Raw genomic sequence first — 22,938 nt, forward strand, 5'->3', positions numbered from 1 at the left:
AGGGCTCATGTGTTGGAGAGTGGGGTATACTCTGAGAGGAAAGAGATGACACGATCAATTACATCAGCAAAATGCTTGCAGAAGGTTTAAAAAAGTGATTTTGTGAGTGCTGCACTTAGATAAAGGCAGTCAAGCGTTGAGCTGTTGCTGTCAGCACCATGGACAGCGTCGTCTGATCAGCACCATAGACAGCAGACTGCTCACTGCACCATGACTTTACGTCCGATCTCTGAGATTCATCTCATTTTTGACCATTTTTGATTAGTCCAAGTAGATTAATCAAAGAGAAGTTTAACCCCTGTTGAACTGCAGTTTCATCATAACATAGATTCAATGTTTCATGCACTGCTGGTGTGTATACATCAAATTAGAAGGTATTTTCTTTTACATAATACTAATGAAAAAAACAAATTATTATTTGAAATAAATCTAAAAGAAGGGAGATATACAGAATATTAATCTGAATGAATATAAAGTCCTCACACTCAATCTGGGCTATTGGGCCTGTAACTCAAATGATGAGTCTGACAAGTGGTGGAAATTCAGGGGGCTGTCAGTTCTAATGCTAAACATGTGAGCAGAAGGACCTAACTGAGAGGGACTCCAGCTGTGATGTGTTAGTACTGACCACTTTTGAAAATGTGTTAAACTCATGTTTAAATAAAATGTCTTACACTGTTGATAGTATACAACAGTACTGTACATTTACATTAGAACACTTTGCATCAACAACATCATTTGTGTTCATATCTGCGATATTAATACAATGCAGGGTTTTGAGTTTGTTTATTATCAGATTTTTGTCGAGTCTGGTCGATCAGAATGATATTCAACCTTGAGTTCACCAGTTTTGAGACATCTGAATATCACTTAGAGTGCAATATAATACCTGTTTCACAACTATCCAAACTAAAACCACTGGGGACAATATTACCCAGGATTATTTATTATGATGTTTTTTCTAGAACTTCTCAGCTTTATAATTCATGTAATTAATCAAACAACATGACTTAGAAACAGATAAACAATAGAAAATTGATTGATGAATTAACCAATGAAAAATTAATGAATTCATTATTTATTGTGTTGGTCATTTAAATTCTAGGTGAAAAAATGATTTCTGCATGCACGGCCCACTGTAGAAACAACCCTCCAAAACAGTCTTAGGTGTCTAATGTGTCTTGACGGCCTGCACTCAGATTATAACTAACCTACAGCAGGCAAGGAAATATTTATTTAAAAAAAGATAATATTTATTTAAAATTGAATTGTAACTTTTGAAATGCCTTTTATTGAGGAATGCAATGTTTTTTTTAGCCTTGCAGATACCAATTTCCACTTCCTGTCCTGGTTATCAAATTTTAGCAATTGGGAACCGCAAATCAAATTGGATGCAAATATACTGAATTCCCAGCAGAACAAGTGCACTCTCTGCTTACAGTCCACTTTTATTCTAGTCAGCTGTTGTATCTTAACCCTAATAACGTCAGTTTGTGCTACAAATCATTCCCACTCTCTGACACACATATTAAATTAAATAAAGCTCTCTACTCTTTCTCTCGTAAAATCAAATTAATTAGGTTCCACACTATTCACAGCCTTCTCGATGTTTATGAGCGGGTCGGCGCTGAGCTTGTTCCCTTAAAACACGTCCATGAGTCCATGAGTTGTTAAGATTTTTATATAGTGCTCCACATTCACCATTTCCCAAGGGGGCAGTGTGTTGAATTGTGGTGACTTTCACAAACCCTTTTCCCAATTAGGCTACATAGAAGTTGTTATTCTACTTCACTCTTTATCTGCATAAATCTTAAGAACATATCATTTTTAGTCATCGGGAAACAAAAAAAGCATACAGATGATTCAAGCCCTTTCACCTCCTCCTTTCTCTCCACTCGATCGGTCTCTTTCCTCTCCTCTTTCATTGTGAAAACTGTGACTAATTTAATACTGAATAACTCCCTGCAGCATTGAGAAAGACAGAAAGAGACAGAGAGAGACTGGGAGGGCAGAGAGATGAAGAGAGTCAAAGTGAGACAAAAGAGAGAGGCAGACAGAGAGAGACAGATAATGAGGACAGACAGAGCAGAATATTTCACCACTGGAATATTTCACACTTCAAATAATATTTCATTCTTACGTCAGATTCCTGGGTTTGTGATTCTACCCAGGGCGGACAGATTGACAGACTATTTTTCATTAGTCGTGCTTTTCGTCCGTAGCTCTTGCAACTGTAAACCTCTCCCTAAATAACGGCAATAAATCCTCCACAAATCTACATGTATTTCGGCAATATTTCTGGTGACAGCTGATTATTTACGCAGAGGTTAATGTGTGTGTGCCCCATTATCACTGTTTAAACCTAAGTAACATAATCAAATCAATCGAGCCAGCATCCCTTATGTGGGTGTGAGCAGATTCAGTGTGAGCATCAATTAAATACGTTTTCTGACCTGAAAAAGAATAAACGTCCCTCTTGATTTATAAAATGATAGTTTTAAATGTTAATTATTATGACCATGCGTAGCAGTGAGTGTACCTGGCAAGCTTCCAGCTAGAACTGCATATGAAGTTAACAGCAAAAAAAAATATTCATACGTATTTTTAAATTACCGTATTTTTCGGATTAAAAGTCGCTCCGGAGTATAAGTCTCACCGGCCGAAAACGATAATAAAGAAGGAAAAAAACATATATAAGTCGCACTCGAGTATAAGTCGCATTTTTGGGGGAAATTTATTTGACAAAATCCAAGAATAGACATTTCATCTTGAAAGGAAATTTAAAATAAAAGTAGAATAGAGAACAACAGGCTGAATAAGTGTACGTTATATGACGCATAAACAACGAACTGAGAACGTGCCTGGTAGCTATGTTAACGTAACATATTACGGTAAGAGTCATTCACATAACTATAACATATGGAACATACTATACGTTTACCAAACAATCTGTCACTCCTAATCACTAAATCCAATGAACTCTTCTTCCTCGGTGTCACTTCTGAACAACTCCGCCAACTCATAGGTACGGAAGTAGCAGATAGCATCTTTTTTTGGATTTAATTCATTCAGACAGAGGGAGATAAAAGAAGGCTGGTTATTTAGAGACAGTGACCATCAATTTACTGCCTGAAATGACAACTGTTGCTACAAGATTTTATCAGCTGTAGCTTGATTCTAACTTGCGCAAACCTCAGTCAAATAAAGGATTAATGAGTCATGCAGACGAGACTAACATATTCGACCTAACAACCCCTCTGCCCCTGCACTGTCTCTGGAGTGATGGAGGATGGGATGGAGAGCAGGCAGGTTAAGGGGGATGGCATCCGCCCTCAAATTGCCTGCTGGCTAGTTGTAGCTGGTTAGTTCTGGTATTACAAGCATGAAAATGAAAAATAAAATCAATTCCTTTTCAAACAACCGTGGCTATTAGCTTGTGTTTGCAAACAGTGTTTCAGTTCCATCACCAGAGAAAAGGTTTTTAGGAGGTCTAACCAATGTTTTTCAAAAATACTTCAAAGTTAGCATCGCCCTTCTACAAAAACCCAATGGGATAATTCCATAATTGAATTATTGGAAAAAATAAGATCTGAGGCAAAGAATAGTTTATGATACATACACATTGTGCTAAGCAAGATCATTTTCACAAATGAAAACCACCTATATGATTATTGAAGCGTAAATGCAAATTACATTGGCTACATTGAAATTCCTGAGAACATATTAACCCTTTGAAAGGTCACCTTAATGTGTCAGTGAGGATATTGAGCTTGGGATAATCGAACCCTGGGGACATACTAGATATGCTCCCGACAGCATAGCTAACATTAGCTTAAAGGCTGATAGCATCAGGGACCAGCTTTAAAAGGGAACTTACCTATGTTTATGGGTCCTATGTGTCCCCGGTTCTATGTTCCCCGTATGTTTACCCTTTTTTATGCGCCGGATATATGTTTGTCTGAAGCGGGTACGTCCAGCATCATGTAAACAAACAGAGCTGTAAACCCGTTTTACAGTCCGTTTATGATACAAATTGGGCACTCAGGAGGACGGTAGAAAGTTTTATTGATGTTGCATGTTAATTTCAATGTTAAATCCCAAATAAATTGTTGAAATTTCAATTGTGTTAAAGTGTGGTTTTGTTTACCATGGTTGTGTGTCCAGATTGCGAGCTGTAATAGCCCACAACTCATTTATTTCACAAGCAAGTAACAGTAGTAAGCTCGTGAGGAAGTAGTCAGCTCGTGGGTAACGGTTGTTGGTAACTGCAGTTAGCTCTCAGATACCTGGCTACCGTTCCCTCCACCTTTTCTGCTTCTTCTTCTCCTCCGGTCAATCATGGCATTGCATTGTGGTATACGGGAGTATAATATAGTGTACATTATATGTACATTCAAGTCACTTGTGCATTGTGGGTATTTTTTAGTGGACTATATAGTGAATGAAATAAACCATGGAGAATTCGAGCACCTCTAGAAAAATGGCGTACACTATCTAAAGTGTGATTTAGACGATTTTGAACACAGCAACTGATATATCCGGGGTTCACTTTTTCTGATACATTTTCGGCTTTGGAAAAAGTCTATTTATAATAATAATAATAATCCTTCCAACTTTCTATATGTAGCCATAACATGAATAAGAAATCACAAAATACTGTTACCTAATGTGATATTAAAAAAAGAGAGAAACATATGTCTGAGTTGAATAAATCCATACCAGAAAGTGAGATGATTATCATGATGAGTTGCTTGTGTTGTATGACCTTTGACCCTTATTCTACCCTTTTGGCCACAATATCCCTGGAGTCTTCATTATAGGCTACTATTGGAAGAGCCGAATTAAGAATAGGTTAACCGTCTATATTATGTGGTCAAGTGTATTGCTTTGTCTCATCCTTTATCCCCCACCCTCTTGCTGACGAGAGGTGAGCAGAAGTTCATGACAATACTATGAAATTGTTTCATGAAAAGGTAGCTACTGAGATGTGCTATAAAATCAGTTGGTGTTAAACTATCTTTGGTACCCTTGTATAATTATTGTAAACAAATGACACCGTGGTCAAGATGATTGGTAATCTGATCCTCGCACCAGTGATGCTGTCACTGCTAATGTGTCTCTAAATGAAGACCATATTTTCCAAAAACCAATAAAGCTTTACAACAGGAAGCAACACTTCCTCCCAATAAATAAGATGTTGCTTCTTCAGACAAATATTTTCCCTTCTACATACTGAAGAGGATAAACAGCTAGAAAGTGATTTTCCATCTGTCTTTCACTCCTTTTACCATCTGTCTTTGTGAGAAACTCTGAAGCTGGAGTTCTGTTTGTGCTTGAAGAACATTAATCTCTTCCTGGTTTGTGTCATAAAGCAATAAAGCACATCTCTAGTCAATTTTAACCTTGCGGCAAACAATGTGAAATAGCGTCCAATAGAGGCTGCCAATCTTCCTGAACGTGTTCTCAGCTGAATGTTGGTGCTCTCGTCTGTGTTTTGGCATTAGAAGACCAAATGTTATCAAGCCCTGGCCCATGCCGGATTTGGCTGAGATGCTGGGGGGTAGAGATGGGCTGAGAAACGGCTCCAGTTAGCAGCACTCAGGCTGGTATCCACAACTGGAACAGGACCAGTGAACCTGTGATGATTCTGGCATGTAATTTGTCTTGAGCGTAGCAACCAGGCATGCAGGATTTAAAATGCTGTTAGGTTGGACTTTCTTGGATACCTAGGTGTAATAATGCAGTGAAAAGCTACCTGTGTTACAGTTTATTTACTATAGTCCAGTTGAAATTAGTTTCTCCTATGTTGCTGGCTCATGCACCTCAAAAGAGGCTGGAACAACCACTGTTTAGCATCCTTGAGAGGAAGTGCTCCTTTTCACGTGTGTTGTTTTTCTGCTGAATATTGTTTGATTCAAAATATCAGGCAGATGAGCACTTAGTGTTTGTCTGTATTAATATAGAGATTGAGTGATATAGAAAATGATGCCAGGAAAACCAGGAATCAGCACATGTTAACGTAATAGTTTAATGTGATAAACTATGATGGTATCAGATAAGAGATATACTGTAGGTGAAAAATAGATGTAAACTTGATTCTGATTGGCTGCGTGTTCATTAAAACATGGTAATGAACACTAAGTAATTCCAGTGAAACTGTCTGTTCACCATAAATTAATGCACCTCTGTTGACAATTTGTTAGCGACACAGATGGTTCTGGCCTCCCCGTGGTCCATTGATTTCTGATAATGGAAACCTTGATGAACATTATACCTTACACATAGTACTGTACAACAATATAACTGGATGGACTAGAGTATCAAATACAACAATATAAAACAGTTTAGTATGAGTATAACACAGTGGACCTATTATGCAGTGTATAAGTGCCTATTGCTTATTTTACAGTATGCCTTTCTAATTATCATGTCTTTTATGTCAATGCTTCCTTATTTTTTATCTTTTTCTTCAAGGAAGCAGATGCTCTTTTAAGGAGCACCCTACAACGTGGTGCAACATTTCGACTGATTAAGAGGTTTTCTGCCAGGGGGCTGCTGACAACAGAAAATTCATATTAATTAGTCTTTGCCTCTTATGAGGAGCAGCAGTAAAGTTACAGAATGTATGAGGAGTTAGACTTTGTTTTTGTTTGCTGTGATTATTATCTCAATTGTTAATGGTGTTATTTTGATGTAGAAGTCTCCTGAGCTGGAGCTGGTATAACTTGTATGTATGTATGTATGTAGGTCTATATGGTGGTCTGTCTATATTCTATAAATGTTCTAGTGTGAGTAAAATATTACACAAGGTACCTTACAGCAGCATTATCAATCAGGATAGGTATATGAACAATGAAATAATAAAATACATAGTTTTTTACCATTAATCAAAATGAATAGATGACCCGTATTTTATATAATTAATTGATTAGAACACATTGTAAGCAAAAAATAGACATCAGGCCGAAATAGGAAGTTCATGTATTTTTGAATGTGTAAGACCATTAAAAAAGATGCTTCTTTGATTCACTTTAACAGAAAAATTAAAAGTAATGTTATGTTGTTAATCAGTCCTTAGCTAGATTATAACAATTGAACTTTTTACCAGCCACCACAGACCCACTTCAAAGATGGGTTTGATCTGAGCAAAGGGCACTGGAAGTATGGATACAGGAAGTAGGGAAGGGGCCACTTTACGCCCCTAGCCTGATTTGGCACTGTGGCTGGTGTGATCCCATCGCATCATAGTCTCAAGTAGCCCTATTTGACGTGAACTCACACATTCTAGGATCATGTTAAAGATGTTTAATTCTATTTATTTTTTGCTGCAAATATGAGACTATATTTATACTATTTTGGTATGTCCCACTGTTAACAACGTGATAACCAATTGTTTATAGGGGACCCATTTTGGGAAGTAGGACTATAATTGAATTGAATTCAGCTATAACAGGTCAACTTGTAATTACACACCTTGACATACCTTACATATCTTTAGCAGACATGCAGTCAATGATTAGTACTACAAGTATATTCCAAATACTGGTGTAGCTTAATGCGTTTTATAAGCTGCAGCGTTCAGACAATAGGTCTACTTCTTGAAGTAGGGGTGTTTGTAAATATGCTTCCACCACAGGGGCCGTAAAAGGGCGGTGCTCAACGTCAGCGGAGTCAAACACACCGCCCCGAACTTGCGCACTGCAGTGACCTGACTGGACCGAGTTCATTGCGTTTGAAGTGTAGTTTACCGGCGGCGGGATGCAGAAAAACTTGACGGAGAGCCAGAGGAAGTACTTCGTCAACATGGACGACTACCTGGGCAGCGTGGGTCTCTACAGGAAGAGCGTGGCCCAGGACGCGTCCAGTCTGTTCCGAGCCGTGTCAGAAAAGGTGAACCGGGTGAAGAGAGGGGGGGGGGGGGGGTAGAGACAATACAACCTTATTAGATTATATTGGCCTACTAGACTCCAGTCTGTGCTACTGTAGCCTACTATGTAGCCTATATCTACTCGACCTACTCTGCTGTAGGACTCCTCTACTCTATTTCTGTGTTGTATCACCAGTCAAAGTACTAAGTCAAAGTGAAAATTTGGACTGAAGTGAAATATAAACAAAGGCTTCTTTGACCGACCAGACTCACCTGTACACTACATTTTGTATTTCAAGATGTTCAATGTCTGTATCTGATAGGGTCACATTATATGAGGCACCATTTTATGTAACACACATTAAGGATATAACAATATTCAGTGATACAGCTGATCATCAGGTCTGATAATATTTGTATAACCTTTATTTAATCAGGTAATCTGGTGGCACAGTGGCTCACAGATCTCAAATGAATGTGGTTGATGATCTGTTTGTGTGCGTGTAGTTGTATTACTCTCAGAACTACCACCAGAAGATCCGTCAGGACTGTGCCGACTTCATGAGAGCCAACATGTGCAACTTTGAAACGGTGGGTTAACAATCTTTCGATCTGAGAAGATATAAAATAAGATGAAACTATATGGAATTTTTCTTTGCATCACAAGCTCCAACAATCGAGAGAGTGACATAAAACAACATCAGAACGTGTAAGGTCAACCTCCAGAAAGATGTGATGTAATATAAACAACATCTGATGCCTCTGTCCCTTGTCATGCACATCACTAAAGTCAACTTTCATTCCTGACAGTACTGTATCATATCAGCCCCACCATATCCACTAACAAGGCTCTAACCAGCCGGTCAGCATTCACGAACTAGGCAGTTAACAGACACTAACCAGCTAGTTAACACACTAAGTAGTTAGTGAAGCAGAAAAGTGCAAAAGAATCACAATATATTATATTCACATTGTTTTAATCTAATCTGTTTTCTCTTTCAGTTTGTCGAGGGTTCATTTGAGAAATATCTGGAGCGTCTGGAGGACCCCAAGGTGAGCTGCTGTGACCTTTGACCCTTCAGTCCTCATTTTAGCAGTGTGTAGCAGTGTGTAACGACTGCTTGTTTTTTCAGGAGACAGTGGGTCAGGTGGAGATCAAGGCTCTGTCTCAGCTCTACAGGTAAGAAACACTACGGTTTACTCAGCTGCTCCAGTATGAAGTCTTTTATGTAATAAAAATTGAACTGTGAGATTATTTCTGACGTGAGATTATTTCTGACGTGAGATCAACCAGAGGACTCACTACATCAGATATCTCTGATCCCACAGTGTGGAGCTTTTGACTCTAACGAAAGGTCTTTTGTCAGTACAGACACTGACTACACACAGATTTCATTATAGTCCCAACAAGGATCATCTGTTTTCTGCAGCTAATGTCATCTATGCGAAGCTGCTACCTGAGTGTTTGTTGGTAAAAAAAAAAAGAAGAAGGAGGAGCTCCATCCACACTAGATCTGGTCCGATCAGAAGCTTGTGCACCTGCTGGGTTTAGAGAGCTCACAAACACATGAAACAGACTGAAGCTGCAAACTGACATAAAGAGAGTCCAGTGATATCTAAACTACCTGCAGTACTTCATTATAGATTTAAAGGGTCCAATCAGAACGTGTCAGGTTGTACAGGCAGGTGTCCAGATTTAAGTTTAAGTTTAAAGTAAATCTGTGCGTGTGTGTGTGTGTGCATGTGTGTGTGTGTGTGTAGGCATTCTTTCCTGATCTATCGCTACCCGGGAGAACCAGCAATTGCGATCTCAGAGGGGAACTTTGTCGACAAGGTAAAGAAGTTTGTGTAGTTGTTTCCTGTCAGACTGACCGGAGATTAGCTGGTTGTTTGACAGATGTTGGAATAATCGTAGAAGATACATACATACATGTTGCTACAGTGGCGTGCAGGTGACACACAGGTGATGTTGCTCTGTGTGTGTAATACAGCAGTATTGTCATGTGACACTAAACTTTATGAGCTGTTTGTTCAGTACTGACCGTCAGTGTTTTATGTTGCCTAGGTAACACTGTGTGCCTCCAATAATCACTATGACATAATTTACCCGAGGAGTTACATTGACTCCGCTGCTCTCTGTCAGTGTGAGTACTGATCAGGCATTTGATCACAGTGCCGGGGGTGGGGGGGGGGGGGGGGGTGACATGGTGTGTGTATAACGTGTGTGTGTGTGTGTGTAGCTCTTCTATATGAGCTGCTCTACACAAAAGTGTTTGGGATTGAGGAGGTGGAGCTCTGTGAAGCTGTGGAGGCCTTCGCGGTCAGGCGTCGTCACTACAAAAACAGATCATCAGTGTGTGTCGACTTAGACTACGACACACCTGAGGAGCGATGCCACAGGTAAGCACAAACACGCACAATGACACACACATGCCAAATACAAATCAGCTGTGTAACATAGTAATAGCATCCTTTTAGTTATTACTAACTCTAACTGTCAAAGTACATAGGGAACGGATTGGCTGTGTCACTTATCGTTTTTCTTTTCCTGAAACACAGACTCTGTAGCTCGTGGTTGCTGCCAGTTTCCCTGTGTGTCTGTTGAGATCAGGAAATGATAATGCAGTTTGTACGGGAGGGTTTAGAAGTGTAAGCTATGTTAACTGGTACTGAATTAATTAACTGGATTGTTTTAACTACACGGTCATGGATACACATGTATTTGATTGATTCATTTTATTCTGAAATGTAAAGACACCCACAAGGTTCATTTGCAGCCTCACATTACCTGTAGTACAATGAGGTATTTATCTTAATTATTTTTTAAACTGATCATATTTATTGTTTTCACAGTTTTATGCAGTTTTTAACCACTGGAGGGTCACATAGCTGTGAGTAAAAAGAGAAAAATAGACAAGCTGCCGAAAAAAGCTTCAATTGGATATAATGTACGTGCTCTGTTGCAGGCATACAGCGACGCGTCTGCGACCCATGTATTTTGGCTTTAAAATCACTACTGATTGGAAGCTGCTTACAGTTTACTGAGTCAGACGGTGAACAGAGCTTTCACATGAACATGAGTGACTGAGTAGATAACAAACCGCAGCACATCAACCTCACCTTTATAATGACATTGTATTGTACTGTACCTACTTCTGTTGAGAAAAGTCACAAGTGTGTGTTCCTTTTATCCTGCAGGGAGAAATCCAAGTCGGGCGGAGCTGCTGAGGAGAAACTACGAGAAGTGATAGACGACACAAAGGTGAGAGGAAGGCAGGTATAAATGTTGTTCTACCTCCTGACGGGCCCCATTGATCTTTTGAAGATGAAGTTTTTCAAAACATTTAAAGAATTGCCATAACAATTTGCACTGCCACACATATCATCATCATCATCATCATCATTACATCATCATCCTACAATGTGACACAAACACAAACCATGTGCTCTCTCCCTGGATCCTTTCATCAACAACAGAGGAACGTCGGCTTATTTGACCATGGCGGGGTTTGCGGGATTTTTTATCTGGGTCGAGCAAATAAAAGAATTGTGGTTGCTATTGACAGTAGGCTATTTAAAAAGGACTCAGGCAAGTGACGATCATCTCTGACCAATCAGTGGTCTGCAGGCAGTGTTTTAACTCTACCTTGTAGTATCGGCTCAGCTTGCTTGGAACTGTACTAGGTATCAGACACTATCTACAACTTTTGCAAATGGAAAACCAAAAAGAACGTCTCCAAGCGAGTCAAGTCGAGTTGAGCCGTGCTATACCATGCAGTGGAAACGCAGCATTGCATCATATTATCCAACCCTGAAACCTGCATTGATTTTCACCCGTTGTTTTTATTGGTCAGCTTCCTAAAGAAGCCCCGCCCCCCTCCAGACTGTCTCTTCCTTATAAGGTCATAAAGTCTCTGGACGGAAACCGTTACAGAAACTTGGAGTTTGATGTCTGGCTTGACACCTGCAAAGGTAACACACAAAATCCTGAAGCTGAACTGATGGAGTGAAATTATTAAAGGATATTTTCAAATAGAAATGATTTGAAGTTGGAAAACATTGGTTTTAAGTAAAAACTATCAAAATATTAATACAACAATATTATTTTATTTTACGATATTTATTTTATTGTTTTGTATAAAACATGTTTTTAAAATGAGCTAATAATTACTAATTGGGTCAGCTGATGTACAACTTGGAAGCTGATTGCTGCCTCGTCATCATTTAGTCACCGTAACAATCTAATATGAGTTTGATAAAAAGACAGAATCTTAAAAAGCAGACATGAAAGACGATAAGTGGCTGTTAATACAGATGTTTCAGATCACTGACTGGTTCTAACTAATATATTATTAAAAATCAATAATCCGATCACTGTGATGATGTTTAACTGAAGTGATGTGTTTGACTGACAGAGACGCAGAAGATAAACTACATGGTATTTGAAGGCAGGCAGTACTTCCTGGGAGACAAGTGTCAGGTAACAAAAGACTACCCAACACAGACAGCAGTAGCAGAGCATCAACTTGCAGACTACAAAGCCCTGCCCTCAGTGAAACACAGAGCTCAAATGGAAAAACTCTGCTGCAACACAAGGAAATTAAACTGATGGTTGGATTTGTTGTTTTTAAGTCTCAGGTGTTTGTGTAAAGTTACCTCTGTGTTTGTTTCAGGTGTGTCTGGGGCCGAAGGGGAAGTACTACAACGCCTTCATCCAGGAAGTAGGAACACACTCATCAGCTGTCACCGTCTTCATCGAGGAGCTGGCAGAGAAGTAGCACACAACCTTAACCTGATCGTAACTTTAACCCTTTAAACAGACCCTCACAAAGAAGTCTAGCAGCTATTTTCAAGGAAGTTTTCACAGTTTTGTTTTTTTGTAAAAATGTACGTCCAGTGAGCAGGATCAAATTTGGAGTAGGGGAGTCAGTCAGTTACAGCCTACCTATCTTTAATGGTAATTTTATCCCTCTCTATATTAGACACCTGGTTCCTCTGACTGATCTAATACCAGTGAAACCAGTTCCTGCCTGGAACGTTGCTGATCCCACTAAAAAAGGAGACCTAGGTATGTTTGTACTTAGATCGAGTTTCTGTTTACCTTTTTCATTCTGTTCTGAAGATATTTGGCATTTTCTTCTTCATATTCCTATTTGGATTTGGTTCTTCTTAGCTCTTCTGTGTGTAATTGATAACCAAATCATTTTCACTGAGCACAGTAAGGCCTAGGGTAGGTGGTACCTGACGTTACTAAGTGAATCCAGAGTTTGGAGCCAATCCTCTTCCAGACGTTGTTTTGCTTTAGTGTATAGTAAAATATCTGATATTTATTGGTTGTTCCTTATCACGTCACGTGACATATAGTGTGCGTTGCTGTGTTCCAAAAGGTGCAGCCGACGAAACCTGAAAAAAAGTACCCTGGGAGCACTTGTGCACTGCAGTGGGGTTGCACTTGCTTTTAAGTGTGCGTTCTAAGCGTATACATTGACAAAAATGGATTTGAGGTTGCAAATACCACAGCATTTGTTCAGGCCCTAACAACTTCTTGACTTCTGTCACAGAGACAGGGTGCAAGTCATCTTTTTCCTTCGACTCTTTAACAAAAAGTTAAAGAGACCATAACTAAGAACTAAAAACTGAGCTTTTAAAAAGATTGAGAGCTTTTAAAGTGGATACAGGCAATCAAATGTTTGGCATCAGCAGATAGCGTGGGAAAACTGTGGAATCCTGACAATCAGTATGTCCAACGTAAGTGTGTAGCTCGTGTCAGTAAGTCAAATGTCAGTTTTAGGCTAACTATGTTTCTGTAAGTTAAGCTAAAGCATTATAGTGGAATATGGATAAGTTAGAAAGCTATGCAGTATGTTTGCAAGTTTCTTTAACTAACAATAACTTACTTGTCCTCTCTGGTAGACATATATTGCTAAAATCCTACTGCGCTATGTGACATTGGAAAGACATATTTTCAATGAAATTTTTGGATATCCAATTTCAGTCTACTGAAGCGGTTGTTTTGTAACGCCAGGGGACGTCTTTTTTCGACTTTTACCAAACGTCCAATGTTGACGTCCGTGGGACCTCTGTGTAAGGGCTATTTATAGTCCAAATGTGGTCGTTTGTGGATGTCTTTTCAACATCAAATTTAGACTAATTTCAGACCACTTCTATAGACTAATTTTAGTCCACTTCTATGAAATTAAGGATAATAATATCATAATATCTTTTTTAGGGTTACTTCAGAGCCATTCAGAGCCTATAGCCCCTCCGACCACCACCTCAAACATACAGCATTCAAGGCAATGTGGGTGAAGTGTCTTGCCCAAGGACACATCTAGTATCATGTCACAAGGCAAGGATCGAACAGCTGACCCCTCCGAACATTGGTTAACTCACTCTACCACCTGAGCCACAGCTCAGCAACAGAGGTTATTTGCTTCTAGCAGATGCGCTAACATTAATTTGTTGCTCCTGGCCTGCATTTTCTGGCTCGATAGTATTTGACTGTAGGAGAGTTCTGTTATAATAAGGTGGATAGGCTAACATGAAATTATTTCCCACAAATCACATTTCCAAATTAAAAAACTGATGAATACAAAAATGCATGTATGCATAAATAAATAAGTTGAATATTCAAAATTAACCAGTTAAAGAAAAACTGAAAAAATTTAAATAACAAAGAAAAACACATTGTGTACATTTCCTGCACCTGTCATAGACGTCCAAAAAATGTACCCAGTTCAAAGGTCAAATGTTTAACGTCAATATAACATCCAAGTTGGGTCCGAAGGATTTAAATCTAATGTGTTTCGCTAACAACAGTCATTTTGTGCACATTCCAGCCCTTGGTTGCATATTAGGGAGCAGACTGGTTTTCAGAGCATGACGAGCTGTGCTCTGTCCCTATCCTCCTGACTACCTAATGCCTTCATGACTACTGTCTGTCTGTCTTTTCCTGTTTCTGTCAGTTTCGGACTCTCATGGTCAGCAAAGTCACCGTCGTAGGTACTCTAGGAAGTCTTGTTGCAGCAGTGGAGTTAAGGGGACCGAGCTGCTGATGCCGCCACAACCCTACCACGGAGGCCCGGCCCCCTCCACACTCGGTTCCCACTTCCAGCCCCACCTGCCCCCTTTCCTGTCACCAGGAGCCTTGACCTACACCTCTCCATACTATCACCACCCCCAGGCCAGACACCCTTGCAATGGAGCCTCCAGGTGGGATTCCAGTCACAGTGAACATGAATAACATCAGAGCCGGACAGATTGCTTTTTTGTCTTGCAGAGTTTTTAAAGTCTGGACAGGTTTTTGTCCAACCTTATGGGCCAAATCACCTTATTTTCCAACTAGAAAGATATTAAGTTCACTGTGATATAAAACAGAACAAACCTGCAACACTGGAGAAACTGACACCAGATAATTAATGCAGGGTTTGATTGATACATAGCTTATAAGATAAATTGATTGTCTGAATTGTTTTGTTTTCAAAAATGTACTATAGGAGATAGGAGCTCCTGTGAGTGTGTTTATCTGTCTCAAACAATATTACCAATACAACACGAACAAAACAAACATCTGCAAATATATCAATCATTTCTTTGTTCTGTTGTTGAGTTGACTAGGGGCATGAGTAAAGTACTAATCAACTTAGACAATCATCACCAAAAGTGACATAAAGGAAAAGAATCAATGTCTTCTTAATTTATCACTCTTTTATAAAATGCCGGTAATTTGTCTAAAATGATTATTATCCATTGATGCTTGTTTAAATAAGATACAGTAGGTCTCATTACATGTCACAGGGTAGTCATAATAACATAAAATGAATGTATTAAAACAAAACTAATAAAGTAAAATTGACGTACAATTTATATGAAAATATCCTAATCTAAGGACACATCTGAAAATCATGTCAATATTTCACACATCTGCTCCAGCTGACTTCTAAAAGCATCTTATAATAAATGGGTACAGATACCAGTAGCGAAGTAATGATCATCAGATCAGTTGGGTGTTCCTGGTTTATTTGTTCTCATTTGTTTGTTCAGTTGTACTCGGTGGCAGCTGCCGACAGCTCTGAATAGAGAGTATCAGTCTGGTTTCCCTGCGGAGACGATGGAGGAGCCGACTGATCTGGATGCGATCATTTCGTACTACCAGCTGGATGACGCAAGTGACACCGTCATCCCCCCACTGCCGGTGAGAAGACCAAAACTACAAGAACCAATTGATACAGTAAAGGATGAACGCTGTCCAGGAATTGTTTAATTAATCTAGTAATAGACATGCGTGAATAATGACTTCACTTAGACACATACGAGACTTTGACTACTATACTCTCTGAGTCATGTGACAAGATGTTGGAGACTCATATGTGATCTTGGACTCTTTGCTTTTGACTCTGGAAACCTGGGAACTATGTTTGAGAGTCAACATCACTTTGACTTTGACTTAGACTCTGACACTCTTTATAGACCCTGACTTTGGACACCTGGACATGATCTTTGGGACTCACTGAAGGTTCAGACTCGATCCAGAGACGACTTGGACACCTCAGTGACTGTGACCTGCGACTGTTATGAACTACTATATTGTGAACACTGATTTAGTAACAGTTCCATGATAGTATATAAACATTTATTATTATGTATTACAATCTGGCTCATCCTTCAGGGTCCTGGTGTGGCACCGCCTCCCACTATGGGTGCCCCGCCCCCTCTAGCTGGAAACACTCCCGTCTGCTCATCAGAAGAGGACCAGGGTGAGGAGCATTGACATCAAGTTAAAAATCTCATTATGATTACAGTTTTTCTCAATTGTTTACAAACATCATATTCTCAGAACTCTACACAAATCCAAAAACACACACACAAAAGATAAAACTCCACAAATGTCCTGCAAAAAGAAACTCTTCCTTGAAACCAATGTTATAACTTCTCGAAATATTATTTTGTAAATAAAATAATGTAAGATACACCTTTATTGATTCCAGCAGGGGAAATTGGTTGTTGCAAAAGCACAACAGGAATAGAAATAAATAATTAAAGGTGCATAAAATAAAATAGAAATAGAATACAATGGAAACTAAACAAGAGTAACTTTAATAGATAAACTATATTAGAGACTATGCAAGAGTATCTGAAGACAATATACTGTCATTTAAACAAAATAATTTTTCCCCCAAAAGATTGTATACATCCAATCAAAGAAAAATAGAATCTCTAAATGTTTTACGTACAGAACAAAAAACTCAACATCACTGCCAATTGTCTCCCTGGCCAAGCAGTAAGGAAGTATCACCTACGGTACCATGGTGAATCAGCCCAGAAAAGCTTATACGGCATCTCCACATGCATCGTCTATGCAATGCATTCATAGACCTCCCATTGTCACAAAACATTAGGTTAGGGTTATCAGAGATCATGGCTCTCCTAAGTCTTGCTCTTCCTCTTCCTCTATCTCCTCCTGCATCCATTGATGCAAAACGGATGATGATAAACGCTCTTTGGACCTTTTATTACTAACACTCTGATTGTTAATTGAACAACTGTGCTGTATGTGTTTGCCATTGTGAGGAGTCGGAGTTGGAAGTGTTTTGGATGGCAGGATATTCCATGTGAACACAAGAGATTTTACTCAAAATCATGCCAAATATAGAGAACTGTGTGAACAAATGTGTGGTTTAGAACTGCAAGCTGAGAGTAAAGAAGAAATATGCTTGTATTTTAGCAGAATTGGTTTTGGGGGTTGGTACATGAGTTACAGGTTGTGGTCATAAACAATTGAGAACAACTGTAAAAAGGGGTCGAACGGAGAAATACAACATGACTACACTCCAGTTAGAATAGTTCGAATACCATAAATTCTCACATAGTAGTCAGGGCCTTTTATGAAATTCATCAGCAAAGAGATACATTTCTTTATTTGTGATTTTTTGTGTATTTGATCATATTAAAGTCAAAACCAAGATGCTGCTCCACTCAAAAATTCAGTTTTCATTTACTCATTATTTCTGGCCACTTCTACTTTTCTGTTGTTATTTATCACTGTTTAATCACTGCCAATAAAACAGTTCCTTTATGTTTCGCATTAAAAACCTTCCAGTGACTTAAGGGGCATAATCCCTTATTATTCTGATAGATTATGTTGAAGTTTCATTGATGGTTACTTGGTAAGCTTTTTACTGTAGTACTGTAAACATGTGGTACGGTCCAGGCACTTTACTCATTACATTATCTGACTGTGAAAGGCCTTTACAGAGCGCCACCTGCCCAAAGAAAGTGACTGAAATCTGAATGTGAACTGTTTCAGATCAGAGCCACCAGACCTCAGGTGTTTACACTGCCGCTGAGCCCTCGACCAACCAGGTAACGCACCTGCTGGATGTTAGTGTCCCTGTAGATATGTTATGTTTTATACTGATGTAATCAAAGTATTGGGTTTGGCCTGCAGGTTTGTTGAGTCGTAGAGCAGCCAGATGAGTGCATCTCATATACTGAATGAATGAATGAATCCAACAAACAAGAAACAAGAGCATCCCTCTCCGTCATAATCATTCATTTTACTTTGAAATACTGATACTAATACTGGTTTGTTAGAACTATTTGGGTTAAATTTGCAGTACCTTTTAGAAACATGCAGCATTTACAAGTGGCAATTAACTTTAAATGTCTCTAAATGTTTAACAGAGATGTAATACATTGTTTTCTTCCCTGTAAGAGTCTTTTCAGGTGGTGCTGGAGGTTGTAGGTAAAATACATTTCAAACTCCCAAATCTTAAGCTAATTCACATAATTAATAATACATTTTATATCCTGAGATCCAGCTCAAATTGTTGAAGATATTTAGGAAAACATTCTGAAGAAACCTATTGAAAGAGGCAGGTGTGAATGTGTAGAGAACCAAGACCATAAGGTTGGAGAGGGCAGAGATAAATTAGTATTGTTTGCTAACTAAAGCAATTTTGCCGATTAGTGAAATGCAAGTTAACTTAAGTTGGGCTTTTATTGTGAAAGGGAAAAACGGAAGCAAGTATGGGTCTATGCTTGTGTCAGAGACTGATTCAGTCAGATTGTCTACAACTTTTTTGGGTGTGTGGGTGTGTGTTTGTGTGTTTTAGGTAGTGAAGCCATTAGCAGTCATCTGCTCTTCCTCCTCTTCCTCGTCCTCACCCTCTTCTGAGTTCTATGAGCCTCGTTGCACAGTGGACGCTCCGCCCCCTTACTCATATTCCCCTAACGGCAGTGATTTACCCCAAGGTCAGAGGTCAACCAATGTAAACACAGCGTCTCACTTCATGTGACATCTTCCCGTCTCACTTGTCTCGTGTGCGTTTGTGTGTGTGTGTGGGTGTGTCTGGGCACAGACTGCAGAGTCCTCCAGTATTACTTCAACTTAGGAGTCCAGGTGAGAGACGATGTTGCTGTTTGATTCGTTCCTTGCCTAAACTGAGCTAACTCCGATCATTTTCCATGGGACAGTTTGATTCACTTCTCGTCATGTGTTTTCTGTGTAAAATCACAAACAGCATCTGAACGCATGTTAACTCTTCAGAAAACGGCAGTTTAATCACAAAGGGGTGAAAGTGTCTGATCACAACAAACATTTTAGGTTATAAAATGTCATACAATATTTTAAATATCTGTCGATCATTTTCACATCTTCAAATGACTGAAGTCTAAAACACAAAGTCTGAGAGTGCCTCTGTAGTTTATCCGAAGTAAATTGGCTGAGCCAGCAAAACATTTCATTGAATACCAGGTATGAATCAACTACAGTACAGGTTCACCTCCTCCTCCACAGTGGAGCCATCTGCAGCAGCAGCAGGGATACCCTGCCACCTTGCCGGAGGCCTCCTATCCCTACCAGCACCACACCTTCTACATGGAACCTCCCCTGCCAGGTAAGACCCTCTCTGATTGGCTGCTGGGTGAAAGAGAACTGTCAGTTTGTGGAGGTCTGACCACCAATCAGCAGCTTCGTCAGATGCAGTGCCTCCAACATCCACCAGATGCTGCTCTGATCAAACAGGATTCCCGATAAACCTGGTATTTTGAGCGTATGGGCATGGTTTTGCATGACGAAGCAGTGCACGCTTTGCCGAGCTTTGTGACTGTCTCAGCCCACGCTCAGAGTGTACGCTCTGACCATTTATAAGTGAGGAAGGCAGAGTAAGACTGCAGAACAAAAGATCTGGATTATTTTTGATTTGTTGAAATTGATAAACTTGGCTAAGAGGCAAAGTACGGCCTGGTTTTATACAATATATCTCATATATATACAATATGAGATTAAGCTACACGGTGGTGTAGTGGTTAGCACTGTCGCCTCACAGCAAGTTGGTTACAGGTTCGCATCCTGGCCTAAAACAGAGACAGAATGGTTGTCTGTCTCTGTTCGTCTCCAGGGTGTACCCTGCCAGCACCCTCTCGACCCTGACCCCGGGATAAGCGGTTGAAGATTAATGATGAATGAATATGAGATTAGTTGATGCATGTCAAGTATGAAGGCATACTAGTCATGCTTTCCTAGCGCTAATTAGTTGTACTTATTTTTCAGTTAGTTTAACATTATGATGATTATTTTGTGAATTTGTCAGCAGTCAGGTAAAAGTAATTTAATAAATCTGCAGGGGGGTCAAGTCGTGGTTACAAGGCAGTGAAAAGTTTGTCTTCATAAATCGATGATCACAAAAAATAATAAGTAATCTCTGTTTGAAATTACAATTAGGCATGAGGCATCCTGCATCAGGCACACAACAACTCTGTGTGATCCAGGATGTAAGGCACCGACCCCTGGTAAAAATAACAAGTTTTTAGGGAGTCCCAGGTTCAAACTGACTGTATTAAAGTGAATAAGAAAACCTCCATCTTCATATAACATTTTTTACACAATAGGATTATTATGATCACTGAGTGGAGACCTTTACATCAAGAGTCTTATTAAGGAAATGTTGGCCTAATGGGATGAGTGTCGGAGGACGTTTGGTGATGGATGTGTTTTGATTGAAAGTTGCGTTGGTTAGTTAGTTAGTTTGGGTGAGGTACTTTGTAAATTAGTGAGCTAGTAAGGTCATTTGAAAAACCCTGTAGCCCTAACAGGAAGTAGAACATCTCCTTTGTATAGACTATGTTACTACCTTCTGGTCTTCTGTCCCCAGCTGCCCCTCTTTCATACCCTGAGACAACTCAAGGCTCCCATCAGCCACCCTCCTCTGACCCAGAATCCACCAGGGCAGGAGACGGACAGACAGATGGACACAGCGGTCAGTACTGATGACTGTTTAATAGCTACACTTTGACGTTGTGCTCTTTCAGATAGAATGAGTGAGTGAGTAAGTAAGATAGTAATTAGTTCGTTAGTGTGGTAGTTTATGAGGAAGCTAATAAGTTAGTAAATAAGCTAGTAAGGTTGTTTGAAAAACCTGTAGACCTAAGTGTAGAACATCCTCTTCATATAGAAAATCTGACTCCCTCCTGGTCTTCTGCCCCCAGCTACCCAATCTCCGTACCCTGAGACAATTCAAGGCTCCCATCAACCCCCCTCCTCCGTCCCAGAATCTACCAGGGCAGGATATGGAAAGACAGATGGGCACAGCAGTGGTCAGTACTGATGCCTGTTGTCTTTAAGAAAGAATAATAATAATAAGTGTGAACCTGTTTCTCCCTATCTCTATCTCTAATTTGTAGTCTTTAGCCCCAACTGATGCTGACTCAAGTGACAACACTGGAGGACATTAATCAGACTATCAGACACTAAAGGTTTTATATTACAATCCTGGGACACCTGTATTTATGGTTCAGCATTAATGGTGCCTTCACAAATGTGCAGGTTGCCCATGCCATGTACACAAATGCACCCCCATACCATTACGGATGCTAGCTTTTGAATTGTGCGCTCATAACATGTGGAATGGTCCTTCTCCTCTTTATCCCAGAGGACGCAGCAACCATGATTTCCAAAAAGTAAATACATTTCTTTGCAATTTAACATTGAGAAACATTGGACCTCATGCAAGAATCACTCGTATGAAAAGATTTTGCCTCATCTGGACATAATCCCCACATTGCCATGACACAGACATGGATTAAAATGGGTAAAGTATCTCTTTAAGAACACATCTTTTCATACAAGTGGCCCATTCTTCTTCTTATTATTATTATTATTCTACTGTATTTGCCAGCGCAGTGTTTCACAGTGGTGAACCCCATCCCATCTTTACTTCAGAGAGATTCAGTCTCTCTGGGATGCACTTTTTATTCCTAATCATGTTACTAACCTGTTGCCAGTTGACCTAATTAATTATTCCACCAGGTGTTTTCTTTTAGCATTTCACAAAGCTTTTTAATTGAAAAAAGCCACTGTCCCAACACTCTTGACACAAACTGAGGTGGAAAATCAATAATGATCTTAAATTAACTGTGTGAATACTTTCAGAAGCCGCTGTGTCTCCTCTCAGATTCTGATCTCAATGTGTCCGATTTGTTTTGCCTTCATCAGGCTCTATACCCTCCATTGAAGGCTCCTCCACCATCACCCCCAACCCTCCAGGCTCCACCCCCTCCTCTGCTTTCCCGTTCCCCCATCAAATGCCACTCCCACTGCTGCACGTGCCGTATGAAGCTCCGCCCCTGCCCCTGGCCGCCTACTTACCCTCCGCCCCTCCTCCTCTTCCTCGCTCTGCTCATCCTCACCCCGCCCCTTTTTTCCATCGCTCCTCCTACCACACCTGCCTCCCCCCCTCCATCCACTGGGGGGCGCTACAGACTAGAGGCCATGTCATGCGGGTCCACTGCCCTGCCCCCAACCCTGCCGCCCACTGGGAGGCGCTACAGACCAGAGGCCACGCCACGCGAGTTTACTGCCCTACCCCCAATCCTGCCCACATGTTTGGGTACGTCAGAGCCCCGCCCCCCTATCAAAGGGCCACACACTACATTCCCCCCACCATCTAATAGACAACAAACCTCACTCATTAGCTCAAGGCTAATTACATCCATTGTGTTCAATGAGCAATGCCAACAGTTCTAAATACTCCCTGTTAGCAGGAAAATTGTGTTGTGGAAGCTTAACTAGA

General features: G+C 40.0%; 1 protein-coding gene across 1 annotated transcript; it reads left to right on the plus strand.

Moving 5' to 3' along the window:
- Nucleotides 1–7,758: 7,758 nt before the first annotated feature.
- LOC310945386 (UDP-N-acetylglucosamine transferase subunit ALG13-like) lies at nt 7,759–22,816 on the plus strand (the record flags this gene model as incomplete). The annotated part of the gene is made up of 22 exons (XM_083911467.1): nt 7,759–7,890; nt 8,375–8,458; nt 8,870–8,920; nt 9,001–9,047; nt 9,629–9,701; nt 9,933–10,011; nt 10,108–10,267; nt 11,066–11,129; nt 11,722–11,839; nt 12,283–12,347; nt 12,541–12,641; nt 12,850–12,935; nt 14,833–15,079; nt 15,911–16,061; nt 16,536–16,623; nt 18,174–18,229; nt 18,982–19,120; nt 19,228–19,268; nt 19,665–19,764; nt 21,022–21,126; nt 21,356–21,463; nt 22,362–22,816. 22 exons carry the CDS (start codon nt 7,759–7,761, stop codon nt 22,814–22,816), a joined length of 2,550 nt encoding a protein of 849 aa, XP_083767593.1.
- Nucleotides 22,817–22,938: the final 122 nt, after the last annotated feature.

Source organism: Echiichthys vipera (assembly GCF_963691815.1).
Source record: "Echiichthys vipera genome assembly, chromosome: 3".
Classification (NCBI taxonomy): domain Eukaryota; kingdom Metazoa; phylum Chordata; class Actinopteri; order Perciformes; family Trachinidae; genus Echiichthys; species Echiichthys vipera.